The 15,459-nt window shown below is 45.3% G+C and overlaps 2 protein-coding genes and 1 long non-coding RNA gene across 3 annotated transcripts in view; all 3 read left to right on the forward strand.

Annotated features, from left to right (window-relative positions):
- LOC144698139 (uncharacterized) overlaps window positions 1-15,459 on the forward strand; it is a 212,690-nt gene that overhangs the window by 89,577 nt on the left and 107,654 nt on the right. The window lies entirely within an intron of this gene.
- Window positions 3,067-6,542, forward strand: LOC144697723 (uncharacterized). Its single transcript, XM_078569732.1, has 3 exons — window positions 3,067-3,258; window positions 5,703-5,789; window positions 5,910-6,542. Exons 1-3 carry the CDS (start codon window positions 3,067-3,069, stop codon window positions 6,387-6,389), a joined length of 759 nt encoding a protein of 252 aa, XP_078425858.1. The 3' UTR covers window positions 6,390-6,542.
- LOC144698136 (uncharacterized) lies at window positions 12,074-15,241 on the forward strand. Its single transcript, XM_078570081.1, has 2 exons — window positions 12,074-12,161; window positions 12,709-15,241. Exon 2 carries the CDS (start codon window positions 13,164-13,166, stop codon window positions 13,542-13,544), a length of 381 nt encoding a protein of 126 aa, XP_078426207.1. The 5' UTR covers window positions 12,074-12,161; window positions 12,709-13,163; the 3' UTR covers window positions 13,545-15,241.

Genomic DNA, 15,459 nt, shown 5'->3' on the forward strand with positions numbered 1-15,459 from the left:
TGAATATCAGCAGCATCTGAATGTGGAAGGTTTGTCTGTTCTGTTTGTGGGAGAAAATTTCAGATATCAATGTGACTGGAAAAACACCAGGAGGGAGTGTAGCACAGTTTTACCTGAGTGATATCCAAACTCCAAGGGTTAAATTACAGAAGAAGATTACACAAAAGAGTCATTATGGCACAGAGGAAGCCATTTAGCCCATTGAGTCCATGCCAGTTTTCTGGAGCAATCCAGTCGTCCCATTCCCCTGCCCCTGCTCTATCCCCATATCCTTGCAGGTTTATTTCCCTCGCGTGTCTGTCCAATTTCCTTTTGAGATCATTCATCATATCCGTTTCCACCTCCTTTCGTAGGCAGTAAACTCCAGGTCATTACCACTCACTGTGTAACAACATTCTTCATCACATTTCCCGTACCTTTTACCCAAAGCCTTAAATCTGTGTCCCCGAGTCCTTGTACAATCAGCTGATGGGAACAGCTTTTCTTTGTCCACCTTATCTAAACCTGCCAGAACCTTGTGCACCTCAATCAAATCCCACCTCAACCTCCTTTGCAGGAACTATTCTGGTAAACCTCCTCTGCACCTTCTCAAGGACCTTCACATCCTTGCTAACGTCTGGTGACCAGAAGATACTCAAATTGGAGCCTAACCAGTGCTTTGTAAAGATTCAGCATAGCTTCCTGTTTTTGTTCTCAATGTCACTATTTATGTAGCTCAAGATCCAATCGGCTTTGCTAACTTCTCTCTTAATACATCCTGTCACCTTCAGAGATCAAAGCACATGAACCCCGGGTCCCTCTGTCCATGCACACTCTTTAGAACTGAGCCATGAATTATATCTTCCCTCTCCCTATTCCTTCTGCTAAAATCCAGCACCGCACCTCACTATGCGCATTGTAATCCCGGAAACCCGGGAATTTAGAAGATGAAGAGGTGATTTGATCAAAGTTTTTGGGATATTAATTGGAACTGACCGGGTTGATAGAGAGAAACTATATTCACTGGTTGGGCAATCTAGGACCAGTGGGCGGAGACTAAACATAGAATCAGGTTCCAGCACCTTTTCAGGTAGAGCGTTCCTGATCCTGACAACTCTCTGTTGGTGCAGAAACTACTGAACTCGATGCTGAGTCTGGAAGGTTGTAAAGTGACGAATCGAAAGATGAGCTGCTGTTCCTCAAACTCCCCTTGAGCTTCATTGGAACAGTTCAGGAGGCCAAGGACACAGAGGTCAGAGTGGGAGTGGGGTGGAGAAGTTAAATGATAAGTGACCAGAACTTCAGGGTCCAGCATGCACTTAACATGGTCAAATCCTTCATAAAATCCTGGCAGTATAACATCCAATTTCCTTTTGAAATGATTAATCGTCTCCACTTCCACCACCCTCGTGGGCTGAGTTCCAGGTTATTATTGTAGAAACATGCTCTCAGAGGCTTTTTAGTCAAACAAATTAAGCTTTATTTAGACAAGAGCTTGTGTGGCTGCTTGTATCCAGCCAGCCCCTCCTGCAACCACTTCCTAGGAAACTCCTCCCCTAGAATTTATACCCCCGCACTAGCTACACATTGGTTGAACAAATCACGTGACCCTACTTGCTGTGAAAAACGTTCTTCCTCATATCCCCTCTTGCATCTCTTGCCCAAAACCTGTATCCTTGTACCATCAGCTAATGGAAAAGGATTTCCTTTGTCTATCTTATTCTAAACCTTTCATAATCTTGTACACCGCTATCAAATCTCCCCTCAATCCCCCAGCTCCAAAGAGAACAACCCCAGCTTCTCCAGCCAAACCTTGTAGCTAAAATCCCTCATCCCTCGAACCATTCTGGTAAATCTCCTCTGCACCTTATCAAGGCCCCTCACATTCTTCCTAAAGACTGGGGACCAGAACTGGATGCAATATTCTAGTTGTGACCTAACCAAAACTCTATAACATAAGAACTAGGAGCAGGAATAGGCAATTCGGCCCCTCGAGCCTGCCCAGCCATTCAATACGATCACGGCTGATCTCATTTCGGCCTCAACTCCAATTTCTCGCCTTCTCCCCATAACCTTTCAACCCATTACTAATTAAAAATCTATCTCCTCAAAATTATTCAGTGTCCCGGTATCCCCTGCACTCTGGAATAGTGAATTCCATAGATTCACGACCCTTTGAGAAAAGTAATTCCTCCTCATCTCTGATTTAAATCTACCACACCTTAGCCTCAAACTATGGCCTCTTTTTCTAGAATGCCCCACAAGGGGAAACATCCGCTCCACGTCTACTTTGTCTATCCCCTTTAGCATCTTATATACCTCAATTAGATCTCCTCTCATCCTTCTAAACTCTAGCGAGTATAGGCCTAAACTGCTCAATCTCTCCTCATAAGACAAGCCCCGCATCTCTGGAATCAATCTAGTGAACCTCCTCCGAACCGCCTCCAGTGCAACTAAATCCTTCCTCAAGTAAGGGGACCAAAACTGTGCACAGTACTCCAGGTGCGGTCTCACCAAAGCCTTGTACAGTTGCAACAACACTTCCCTATTTTTATACTCTTCCTTTTGCAAAAAATGCCAAAATTCCATTTGCCTTCCTTATAAATGCCGAAATAATGCCTCTGTTTTTATACTCAGTACCTCTATTTATGAAGCCGAAGGCCCCATATGCTTCACTGACTACCCCTCAATCTGTCCTGCCATAAGAAATTGATCCTACAAATGGTTTAATCATCACCCATACTCAGAAAGCCGATATAATGATACAAGATTTAAAATAATTCCTGTAATATTTGCCCTGAACCCCAATACACCCGTCCCCAAGGTTATATCATCCCATCTTCAAGCACCTTGATGTTCAGATGATAAGGGAATTATCCGGGGATTTCAGAAGTCAGAACGCAGGGAGAGAGATGGGTGGACTATGACCACCAGTAGCCAAGACCCCGGCGTTAAGGCAGTTTTGCAAAACTCTGCAATCGTTCCTGTGATAGTGACACCAGTAAAAAGGGTGGAGGGAAGAGAGGGATCAGTGACTGGGCTGGAATAGGGGCCACGGCTGGCACGGCCGCTGGGAAGCACTTAGACATGGAGAATATGCGGGAACAGGACGAGGCTGTGAGGCAGCAATGGACAGGAATCTTCAGTAAAAGAAATAAAAGGCAGAGAGATGAAATCCTGGAACAACAAGAAGGAGTGAAATCCAGAAAAGAGATGGTGGACGGACTGATCGAGAGAAAGGGAACGGTCAGTAAGATCATTCAGCAGAATAAGATTGAGGTGAAAAGTCAGAACATGTCTAAAGCTGTTCCCTGTGTGATGTAAAGAGGGTTTTTATTGGATCAGATACAACAAGGCCAGGAGGACATTGAAAAACAATACATAGTCCAACATTAGACAGTCCAAAGGGCCTGGAGAGGGAGGGTTAATAAACCTCGGGAGTCACAGGGCCGGGAGGATATTGAGAAACAATAGAGAGCCCAAAGGGTCTGGAAGGGGAGGGTTAATAATCCCAGGGAGTCATAGGCTGCACAAACTTCGAGTGTGAGCCCAGGCCCATTTTAAAACAGTGAACAAATAAATCCCTGATTTTACTGAGACTCTTTTCCATGTCCCAGCTCCTGTAAATACTGACTGGAAAGGGAACAGAATCTCAGGAGGCTCCACTCAGCTGGCTGCTCATGAGGAAGTGATCTCCGATCAGATTAATGTGCTTCTGCTGTGAGTATTTAATAAAGTGTCTGAACCTCTCATTGTGCTTCCTGTCCAATATCCCCCTCATTCATGGATCTTCTGTTTTACCAACTGGGGGAAAAAAAATTGCCTAAGGCAAAAGCAAAAAACTGCGCATGCTGGAAATCTGAAACAAAAACAGAAATTGCTGGAAAAGCTGAACAGGTCTAACAGCATCTGTGGAGAGACAAACAGAGTTAACGTTTCGAGTCCATATGACCCTTCTTCAGAGCTGGTGTTGAAAAAAATTGTCTGTTCGCTGATTGGCCTCAATGGTGGCAGGATTACTCAGAATGCCTCATGGGTCAGAAAGCCCCCTATCGATGAGAACAGGAACCCAGAGCGACTGCGTGGGGGCCGGGCTGTGCTCAGAGCATGCTCAGTGCGGCTGGTGGAGACGGACTGGGGTGGAACAGGCAGCTGAGGAGGCTGGAGGAGATTGTGGATGCACGGGAGGAATTGGAGCCAGGGGTGGGTCAGAATTAGATGATCTCAGATAATCCTGGAAGGCTGAAGGGCTGGAGACGACCACGACCGTCAGGGAACACAGGGGATGATGGTGAACAAGACTTGGTACAAGTAAGGACATGAGCTGCTGAGTTTTGGGTGACCTCCAGTTTCTATGGAGTTGAATCTGGGAGGCCGACAAGAAGCACAGTCAAATCGTTCAGTTTAGAGGGAACAAAGGAATGGATGAGTTTCAGCAGCAGATGAACTGAGGCAGGAACACAGTTGGGCGATTTTACTGAGGTGGAAATGGCTGGTTTTAGTGATTTGTAGTCAGAAGCTCAGCTTGGGCTAAAATATGACAACAAGATTGTGAACAGTCTGGTTCAGCCTCAGAGAGCTGCAAGAGGGATGGAGTCAGTGGTTAGGGAGTGGAGTTTGTAGCAGGGACTGAAAACAATGGCTTTCATCTTCCCAACATTTAAATGGAGGAAATTTCTGCTCATCCAGTACTGCATGTCAGACAAGTCAGGACAGTGTGTGAGCTGGAGGTGATGGTGTTCATTGACACCTGTTACCTTCGTCCTTCTAGGTCGTGGGACGTTGAGGGCTTGGGATATTCTGCCAAAGTTCTGGTTGAGCTGAAGATGTATTAAACACATCTTCACCCCCTGCATCTCCCACCTCTCTCTTTCCTCCCATGGAGGCAGAGTCTTGTGTAGACCCAGACCAGGTGACAGGTTCCATTCCCTGAAGGACATTAGTGAACCAGTTGGGTTTTTATGACAATCCAGCATTATGGTCACTTTTGCCTCGTGCCAGCCCCACAAATTACCAGATTCATTCAGCTCAACCTGCCTTTGTGATTTTGTGGGTTCTCTCTCACTCCCTTTTTTCTGTTTTAAATCAGTTTCACAGGGGATTAGAAGGAGAGGATTTGCAGTCAGGAAACAGAAACAAAACATCACAGCAGAATCTGACAGTCGCCCGATTTATCGTAACCTGAATATCATTTGATTTTGAACGTGGAAGGAAAAAGCACCATTCACAGTGGAGAGAAATCGTACACGTGTCCTGTGTGTGGACGAGGTTTCAACCGATCATCTGGCCTGTCAAGACACAAGCACAGCCACATCCGGGAGAAACCATGGAAATGTGGGGACTGTGGGAAGGGATTCAGATTCCCATCTGAGCTGGAAGGGCATCGGCGCAGTCACACTGGGGAGAGGTCGTTCACCTGCTCAAATTGTGGGAAGGGATTTACTCTTTCAGCCCACCTGCTGAGCCACCAGCGAGTTCACAGTGAAGAGAGACCTTTTAAATGCCCAGACTGCAGGAAGTGCTATAAAAGTTCCTGAGAGCTGATGTCCCATCAATGTGTTCACACTGACAAGAGACCATTTAAGTGCTCTAAATGCGGGACTGGGTTCACGGGATCATCCCAACTCACTGTACACCAGCGAATTCACACTGGGGAGAGGCCATTCATCTGTCTCCAGTGTGGGAATGGATTCACTCAGTCATCCCACCTGCTGAGACACCAGCAAGTTCACACGGGGGAAAGACTGTTCACCTGCTCTGAGTGTGGGAAGGGATTCACTGAGTCACACAGCCTGCTAACACACCAGCAAGTTCACACTGGGGAGAGGCCATTCACCTGCCCCCAGTGTGGGAAGGGATTCACTCAGTTATCTAGCCTCCTGAGACACCAGCAAATTCACACTGGGGAGAGGCCATTCATCTGCCCTCAGTGTGGGAAGAGATTCACTACCTCATCCCACCTGCTGAGACACCAGCGAGTTCACACTGGGGAGAAGCCATTCACCTGCCCCCAGTGTGGGAAGGGATTCACTCAGTTATCCACCCTGCTGAGACACCAGCAAATTCACACTGGGGAGAGGCCATTCATCTGCCCTCAGTGTGGGAAGAGATTCACTACCTCATCCCACCTGCTGGCACACCAACGAATTCACACTGGGGAGAAGCCATTCACCTGCCCCCAGTGTGGGAAGGCATTTAGTCATTCACCCCACCTGCTGACACACCAACGAGTTCACACTGGGGAGAAGCCATTCACCTGCCCCCATTGTGGGAAGGGATTCACTACCTCATCCAACCTGCTGGCACACCAGCGAGTTCACACTGGGGAGAGACCATTCACTTGCCTCCAGTGTGGGAAGGGATTCACTACCTCATCCAACCTGCTGAGACACCAGCAAGTTCACAAGTAACTAAAGTGCTGGGAATTTGCTATTAATCACATCCAGGACTGAACCATGTTCCCTGGGATCTGTTTCTGCTGATGTTAATAAACTACAGACCACTTAGAGGGGCTAATATTCTGGATAAATGTCACATAAATTAGTTTTGTGCTAAAGACACAATGTGTTGAATCTTTTTAATATCTCTAACACAAGTTACTTCATTTTGAAGTGCTCTCCCTCTCCCCTAGCCTCCATCCTCACCCCCAGCAACCGGTGTGAGGATCTCATGGAGCTCCTTTGTCACTAAGATTGAGATAATCCGATCAGCTGCCTCTGCTGCTTCCCTCCCTTCCACTCGCCCTCCCTAAAGTTCCCCATTACCCGAGCCTTGAACTCTCATCTTTCTGTAGTTTCTCTCCCATCTCCCCTCAGGCCCTCTCAGAGCTCATCTTGTCCATGAAACCCACCTCCTTCATCAACCCTGTTGCAACTAAACTACTGATCACTCAACTTCCCCATGTTCACTGACTATGATAACAGTTTTCTCTCTCAGGTACTGTCCCTCTCTCCTTCAAATCTGCCATCATTATACCCTTCTCAAAAAACAAATCTTTGTCCCCACTGTCTTTCCAAACTACTGCCCCATCTCCAGTCTCTCTTTCCTCTCCAAAGTCCTTGTTGTCACCTCCCAAATCCCTGCCCATCTTTCCCAGAACTCCATCTCTGAATCCCTCCAATCATGTTTTTGCCCCTGTCACAGTACTGAAACAGCTCTTATCCAAGTCACAAATGACATCCTATGTGACTGTGACTAAGATAAACTCTCCCTTCTCGTCCTCGACCTGTCTGCAGCCTTTGACAAGGTTGACCACATCATTCTGCACCTTCGCCTCTCCCCTGTCGTCCAGCTGGGTGGGGCTGCTCTCTCCTAGTTCCATTCTTCTCTATCTAATCATCGCCAGAGAATCACTTGCAATGTCTTCCCTTTCCACTCACAGAGTCACCTCTGGTGTCCCCAAAGGATCCAGACTTGGTCTCCTCTTATTTTTCATTAACCTGTTCCAAACAGTGACATCATCTGAAAACACTGTCACTTATCACATTTACACTGACAGCTCCCAGCTCTGCTTCACCACCACCTCTCTCGACTTCTCCACTCTTGGTAAATTATCAGACTGTTTGGCGGATGTGCAGAAAATTTCTTCCAATTAAATATTGGGAAGACTGAAGTCATTGTTTGAATGGTTGTTAGAAGCAAATTCAGTCGTAACTTTCAAAAGTGATTTGGATTTTAAATTAATACGGAAAGATTTGGAAGGCAATCGGAAAAGAGCAGGGGAGTGGGACAGATTGGTAACGTTTTCAGGCACAGTGGGCTGAATGGCCACCATCCATGCTCTATGATTCTATCATATGTTTATTATGAATCATTATATTATTATAGATGATAGAATCTCCTAATAGTACAGCAGAGAAGGAGGCCGGTTGGCCTATCAAATCTGTGCTGACAAATTCGACGAGCTATCCAGTTAGTCCCACTCCCCCATTCTTTACTCATCCCTGCATCATTTCTCCTTCAAATATTTATCCAGTTCCTTTTTGAAGTTTACTCTTGAACCTGTATCCATCAGATAGTGAATTCCAAATTCTCACCAGTTGTTGCTGAAAAGGTTTCATCGTGATGCTAGCGTAAAAGCAAAATATTGCGGATGCTGGATATCTGAAATAAGAACAGAAAATACTGGGAAAACTCAGCAGGTCTGACACCACCTGTGGAGAGAGAAACAGAGTTAACATTTCAATTCCGTATGACTCTCCTTCATTGCACAATGCCAAATCTAGGATAGCCTGTTCCCTAATCAGTTCCTCGACATTCTGGCCTAAAAACTATCTTGTACATTCCAGGAATTCATCTGCCAGAGTATTTTTGCTAATTTGGCTTGCCCAGTCTACATGCAGCTTAAAGTCACCCATGATTACCGTAGCACCCTTGTTACATACATCTCTAATTTCCTGTTTAACACTGTCACCTACCTTATCGCTACTGTTTGGAGGCTGATAGACAACCCCCACGAATGTTTTCTGCCCTTTGTTTCTTCTTAGCTCCACCCAGACAGATTCTAGGTCTAGATTTTCTAAGCCAATATCCTCTCTCACTACTGCACCAATTTCATCCTTAACTAACAATGTCACACCACCTCCTTTTCCTTTTTGCCTGTCTGTCCTAAATATCGAGTACCCTTGGATATTCAGTTCCCAGCCTTGGTCACCCTGCAGCCATGTCTCCATAATCACAATCATATTGTACCCGTTCACATCTATTTGCACTGTTAATTCATCTACCTTATTGCAAATGCTCCATGCATCCATATACAGTGCCTTTCGACTTGTCTTTTTAACATTTTTTATACATCTCTTTTTGTACTATGGTCCTATTTGCTGCTAGCCCTTGTTTCCTCTGCCTTCCACTTTTGCTTTCTACTTTTCTATCTTTCATTCCTATCTTTGTTTCCCTCTCTTGTGTCTCCTCACTCAGTTTCCCTTTCCCTTGCCAGTCTAGTTTAAACCCTCCCCCACATTACTAGCAAATACCACTGCGAGGATACTGGTCCTGCAACCCATCCAGCTTTTACATGTCCCATCATCCCCAGAGTCAGTCCCCATGCCTCAGGAATCTAAATCCCTCCCTCCTACACCATCTCTCCAGCCATGTATTCATCTGGTCTATTCTCCAACTCCTGATCTCACTAGCACATGGTACTGGGAGTAATCCTGTGATTACTACCTTTGAGGTCCTGTTTTTTAATTTATTTCCTAGCTCCCTATATTCTGCTTTCAGGCCCTCATCCCTCTTTTTACTTATGTTGTTGGTACCGATATGGACCATGACCTCTGCCTAATCTATGATATAGTAATATATCATATATTAACTATATATATATAATATTTTTTAAAGTTCATTCACGGGATGTGGGCTTCACTGGCTGGGCCAGCATTTATTCCCCATAGCTAGTTGCCCTTGAGAAGGTGGTGGTGAGCTGCCTTCTTGAACCACTGCAGGTACACCCACAGTGCTGTTAAGAAGGGAGCTCCAGGATTTTGATCCAGCAACTGAAGGAATGGCGATATATTTCCAAGTCAGGATGGTGAGTGGTTTGGAGGGGAACTTCCAGGGGGTGGTGTTCCCATCTATCTGCTGCCCTTGTCCTTCGAGATGGCTGCGGTCGTGGGTTTGGAAGGTGCTGTCAAAGGAGCCTTGGTGAGTTCCTGCAGTGCATCTTGTAGATGGTACACACAGCTGCTACTGTTTGTCGGTGGTGGAGGGAGTGAATGTTTGTGGATGGGTGCCAATCAAGCGGATGCCCTGGATGGTGTCAAGCTTCTTGAGTGTTGTTGGAGCTGCACTCATCCAGGCAAGTGGAGAATATTCCATCACACTCCTGTCTTGTGCTTTGCAGATGGTGGACAGGTTTTGGAGAGTCAGGAGGTGAGTTACTTGCGGCAGGATCTCCAGCCTCTGACCTGCTCTTGGAGCCATAGTATTTACATGGCTGGTCCAGTTCTGTTTCTGCTCAATGGTAACACCCAGGATATTGATAGTGGGGGACTCAGTGAAGGTAATGCCACTGAATGTCAAGGGGTGATGGGTAGATTCTTACTTGTTGGAGATGGTCATTGCCTGGCACTTGTGTCTTGCGAACGTTACTTGCCACCTGTCAGTACAAGCCTGGATATTGTCCAGATCTTGCTGCATTTAGACATGCACTGCTTCAGTAGCTGAGGAGTCGCGAATGGTGCTGAACATTGTGCAATCACCAGTGAACATCCCCATTTCTGACCATATGATGGGAGGAAGGTCATTGATGAAACAGCCTGAAGATGGTTGGGTCTAGGACACTACCCTGAGGAATTCCTGCCATGATGTCGTAGAAATGAGATGATTGACCCCCAACAGCCACAACCATCTTCCTTTGTGCTAGGTATGAATGCAACCAGTGTAGAGTTTCCCCCCTTATTCCCATTGACTCCAGTGTTGCCAGGGCTCCTTGATGCCACACTTGGTCAAATGCTGCCTGGATGTCAAGGGCAGTCACTCTCAACGCACCTCAGGAGTGCAGCTCTTTTGTCCATGTTTGAACCACGGCTGTAATGAGGTCAGGGGCTGAGTGACCCTGGCGGAACCCACGCTTAGCATTAGTGAGCAGGTTATTTCTTAGCAAGTGCTACTTGATACAGAAACAGGCCCAATCTCAATGTGGTGATGAACATTTTCATTCACCAATTAAGCTTTGAGCGACACTGTTACAATCGATAATTTTCCATGTGCCAGAATGTGCCCCATCAATGACTACAGGAGCGTGGTGTGATTACTCAGCACTCGGTTGCACTCTGAGCATGTGCAGTACAAGTGATGGACGTGGAACATGCTGATCAGGAGCTGGTTGGAGATGACACTGAATTACAGAAAATATCAAGTCCAGAAACAGTGAATTCTGTTCAACTGACCTGTGCTGGTGTTTATGTTTCGCACAAGATACATTCCATTTCGTCTATCTCATGTCTGCTTTTCAGCATATCTTTCCTTACAGAGATACCAGCACTGAATTAAAAGCAAAATACTATGGGAACTGGAAATCTGAAATAAAAACGGAAAGTGATGGAAAAACTCAGCAGGTTGTTTCCACCAGTTTGTACCAGTCTTGATCTTTGTAAATTTCAACATCAACCTTTTTCCAATCTGCAATTGGAGGTGGAGGTGGGGGTGAATTGCACAGATTGCATCATGGAGGAAGGCCCAGACATTCTGGTATGTACATACTTTAAGTACCTATTGTGTGTATTGCGCTGTCATGAAAATATAATGCATTTCATCATATTGATGTGATACATTGTAAAGGTAGGTTAATTTTGGGGTTTGGACTAGTTTCTCTGTGTGGATTTGTTTGGGGGAGGGGATTTAATGGAATTGGAGACAGCTGGTCTGGAGCTTTTGAATGATCAAAAGGGAAGCTAGGTTTGAAATGCTAAATACATAAACCTGGCTGAAGTTTTAGAATGCGAGGTGCAAGGACCAATTGCATTTTTAGATATATTAGATTAGTTTGAACTTCAAAGAGACGATAAGATGTTACATCTAGCCATAGGAAGCTAAGTAAAACAGTGTTTATTTTTCCCAAAGGTTACTGTTAATATAAGTACTATGAAAGATTTATGATATAAGAAAAGTAAATTTGCAGACATATTGGGACATTGGAATTTACATTAAGAGAGAAACATGTATGAAGGAGAGGGAAGGCATTCTGAGATCTAACACAAGTATGAAAAGCCTCCAGCCTCTATGCATTAAGTTGCTGTCTGCAGGAACTGAAGCTAAGAAAACTCACTTTGAATATCATTCACGCATCTCAAGATAAAATACAAATTGCAAAACAGTACTGGCAGCTGTTTCAGGTTTTGTTCTGTGACTTGAGCAGCTCAGCATTTACCATCCACTGTGCCAACAGCGCCCCGGGTCCCGATCTCGATTGGGAAGCCGATGCATTGAATTTTGTGTTCCCAAGTCAAGCTATCAATGGCGGATTATTTACCCAGAACAAACCGCGTTGCAGAAAGTCCCCTATCAATGACTACAGGAGTCCAGTGCGCAGGTGCAGTGTGGGTGTGCGCTCTGAGCATGCTCAGTGTCCGTCATGGTGACAGAGTGAGGAGGAGCGGACGGTTCGGGAGGCGGGAGGAGATTGTGAGCACAGGGTAGGAATGGAAACCGCGGCTGGACTGGGAACTGGAGCAACTTCTGGGGTAGGCCCCAGGCCCCGTGTTTACCCCGCGGTGACAGGCCCGGGGGGAGGGAGCGATGGAGCCGGCGGCTGGACGGGGAGGATTTGGAAACACTTTGTGGATCCGCAAACCCTGAGGAATAATTATCAGCTCCTGGTTTGCAGCTGCGGGGCTTCTCCCTCCCGGAAACAGGCCCAGGTTAACGGCCGCCATCCTGGCTCAGCGAGTGGAGGATGGTTCACATCAGAGGATGGGGGAGGGGGGACAAGAAATAAGAGGTTACACTTTGGGCTCAAATCAATGAGGATCTGATCTGTGTTTGGGAAACTGTTAACAAATGGCCCCTTGTAAAACATGATCTCCAGTTGTAGAATTTATTAAAAGGATACAGAGAATTATCCAACACTTTATTTAGATTTCAGCCCAGGGAGGGGGGAGAGTGTGTGGGACGGGGATTTGCAGCTTTGGGGGAACAAGAGAGAAAAAATGTTCCATAGGAACTAAAATTAACTGTTCTTCATTTCTATGCCGTGCTTACAATGAGGACTTTTGAAATCTCTGCTTACAGGGGCATCAGAAGGGAGAATTTATACACTGGTAACTCAAACAAAACATCACATCAAGATCTAACAGAGTCACTTGATTCATCAGGAGCAGAATATCACCTTTACCTAGTTATACAACTTGAAAAAAAAAATTACAGCATTTACCGTGGGATGTTGTGAATTCCACATACACGTGTTTTCTGTGTGTGTGTGTGGACAAGCATTCAACTGATCATCCAATCTGGAGAGACACAAGGGCACCGGCACCACGGAGAAACCGTGGAAATGTGGGGACTGTGAAACTGGATTCATTTCCCCATCCCAGCTGGAAATTCATCGGCGTATACACACTGGGGAGAGACCGTTCACCTGCACCGATTGTGGGAAGGGTTTCACGCAGTTATCAAATCTTCTGACACACCAGCGTGTTCACAGTGGCGTGAGGCCGTTCAGCTGTTCTGTGTGCGGGAAGGGATTCATGAGCTCATCTAACCTGGGGACCCACCAGCGAGTTCACACTGGGGAGAGGCCGTTCACCTGCTCTGTGTGTGGGAAAGGCTTCACTCAGTCATCTGCTCTGCTGACACATCAACTTGTTCACAGTGATCAGAGATTGTTTAAATGCTCTGACTGTGAGAAGAGTTTCAAAGGACCGATAAATCTGCTGAAACACCAGCGAGTTCACACTGGGGAGAGGCCGTTCACCTGCTGTGTGTGTGGGAAGAGATTCACTCGGTCGCACAACCTGCACAGACACCAGCGAGTTCACACTGGGGAGAGGCCTTTCAACTGCCCCGTCTGTGGGAAGGGACTCACTTTTTCATCTAACTTGAAGAGACACCAGAAGTTTCACATATGACAACAGGGGTTGGATTCTGCTGTTATTGCTGCTGTGAATCACATCCAGGCTTGAACTAGGTTCATTCTGATAACTGGGGTTGGATTTTCACTTTCTGATGGGGGTGGGAACCGGGACTTATGCGATTTGAAAATTACTTTCCCGGTCGGAGGCACTGGATCCGCTGCCTCTGAAACAGTTTGTAATTTTCAAAGTGCCGGTGGAGGGGAGGAAACAGGAAACCCACTCACCATCAATTAACGGCACCTTAATCTCATTAAAGAACTTGTTAAGGAGCCTGTCTGGAACAGAATGGGATTTTCAATCTTTTTTCTGGATTTAAATTGATTTTTGGGGTACAGGTTGTTTGTAATAAATCCCCAATTGTGAATGAAATCATCAGGTTCTACAGAACTTAACCATCTGGCAGGATGAAGACTTTAAATGGTCATTTCAAAAAGATTTATTAACCATTAAAATGTGAAAAGGTAACAAGTTAGAAAAATAAAAATCAAAGTTTCAATGAACAGTAAGAGGAGAATATTTAACTTTAACAATTAAACAGACTTCTCACAACTTCCCTCGGTTGATCAGGCTGAAGACATGAAGTGAGGATAACCCTCCATCATTCGATACACAGATAATATGCTAACAAAGTGGCTTCTCGAAATCTTAATTTTTACACTTAAAAGATGCTGGAAGCCCACCTTAGCCAAGTTATTGGAAATGGCTAATTAGTCTATGATTTGTCAATAATGTGACAAGAGTTAACTCCATTGGTTTTAGCTAATTTGCCACATTGTCTTAAATTTAGGACACTGCTTTCCTTTAAGCTATGTCTCTCATCTTGATATCTTTACAGGAGCCCATTCATTAAGACAGACTCAACAATCAAGGATAGTGTGTGTTCCTGATAGGGAGCAAGACCAAGGCTTATCCCATTTCTTTCCCAGCTGTTACAGCACTTTAATTCTCTAATAAGAAATGCGAATGGAGATATATTGAGATAAGATAAAGCGACTTCTAAGCAACTACCAATCATCTGTTGCTTGTCAGTCACTGCTTCGTAATACTATTTTGGGTTAGTTTGTTGTAAAAGGTTAAAATCGTCAAAATGGCTTCTCATCTCAGTGTTAGCAGAAAATTGTGTTTTGACATTGTTAGCTTATTACAATGAATATGGCATGAAATGAACCTGAAAATGGTTAGGCTACACTAAAATCTAGTACCCAGGCTTACTTACGGGATGAAGTCAGATAGCCTGGTGCATGTTAGTGCACAACTGTTGGAGTTACCATAGATTGAAAGGAAGTTAATTTTCATCTGTGTTTTGTTTGTAAAATTTGAGGGGTAGACTTGTTCTGGTTTGAGCACTGTACCTCGGCAAAGCAGCAGCAAACCCCAAAATGGCTGTCGTCTGTCTTTGCTGCTGGCATCAGACAGGAAGCTCCCTCCCCCCAGAGGCACTTGGTGCCTCGGTTTGGATGCTGAGCTCACCTCCTGCCAAAACAGCTCAATTACATTTTAAAATAGTGCTGCAAGAGTGATGCAGTTCAGGTGCAGTGTGCGGACCCGGAATTCATCCAGTGTCAGGTTCCCAACCCTCTTTGAAAATCCAGCTCTTGGGGGTTTTATTCCTCCTGATGTTAATAATCCCTGTAACAGGGCTGGAGTTTAATATTCTGGTTAAATGTCAAATAAATCAGCTTGGCGTCAAACACACAGTGTGTGGAGTATTTGTTTACTCCAGGATAAGAGGAGACTAATTGAAATCCTGTTCTGTACTGTTCCATTTCTGGGCCTTTTCTCCTCTGTTAAAGAAAGATTTGTATTTCTGCAGAGCCTTTCATGACATCTGGATGTCCCAAAGCATTCTACAGCCAATGAAATTCCTTTGAAGTGCAGTCAATGTTGGAATGTAGGAAACACAGCAGCT

This window comes from Cetorhinus maximus, chromosome 23 (genome assembly GCF_964194155.1).
Source record: "Cetorhinus maximus chromosome 23, sCetMax3.hap1.1, whole genome shotgun sequence".
NCBI lineage: Eukaryota > Metazoa > Chordata > Chondrichthyes > Lamniformes > Cetorhinidae > Cetorhinus > Cetorhinus maximus.

What these genes read in the sequence shown, in the direction of transcription:
- LOC144697723 (XM_078569732.1), top strand. Translation starts at nt 3,067, where the DNA reads ATGGAGAATATGCGGGAACAGGACGAGGCTGTGAGGCAGCAATGGACA. An exon ending in TTCAGCAGAATAAGATTGAG is followed by an intron (nt 3,259 to 5,702) that starts GTGAAAAGTCAG and finishes CTGAGACACCAG; the next exon opens with CAAGTTCACACGGGGGAAAG. An exon ending in GCCTGCTAACACACCAGCAA is followed by an intron (nt 5,790 to 5,909) that starts GTTCACACTGGG and finishes ATCTGCCCTCAG; the next exon opens with TGTGGGAAGAGATTCACTAC.
- LOC144698136 (XM_078570081.1), top strand. Translation starts at nt 13,164, where the DNA reads ATGAGCTCATCTAACCTGGGGACCCACCAGCGAGTTCACACTGGGGAG.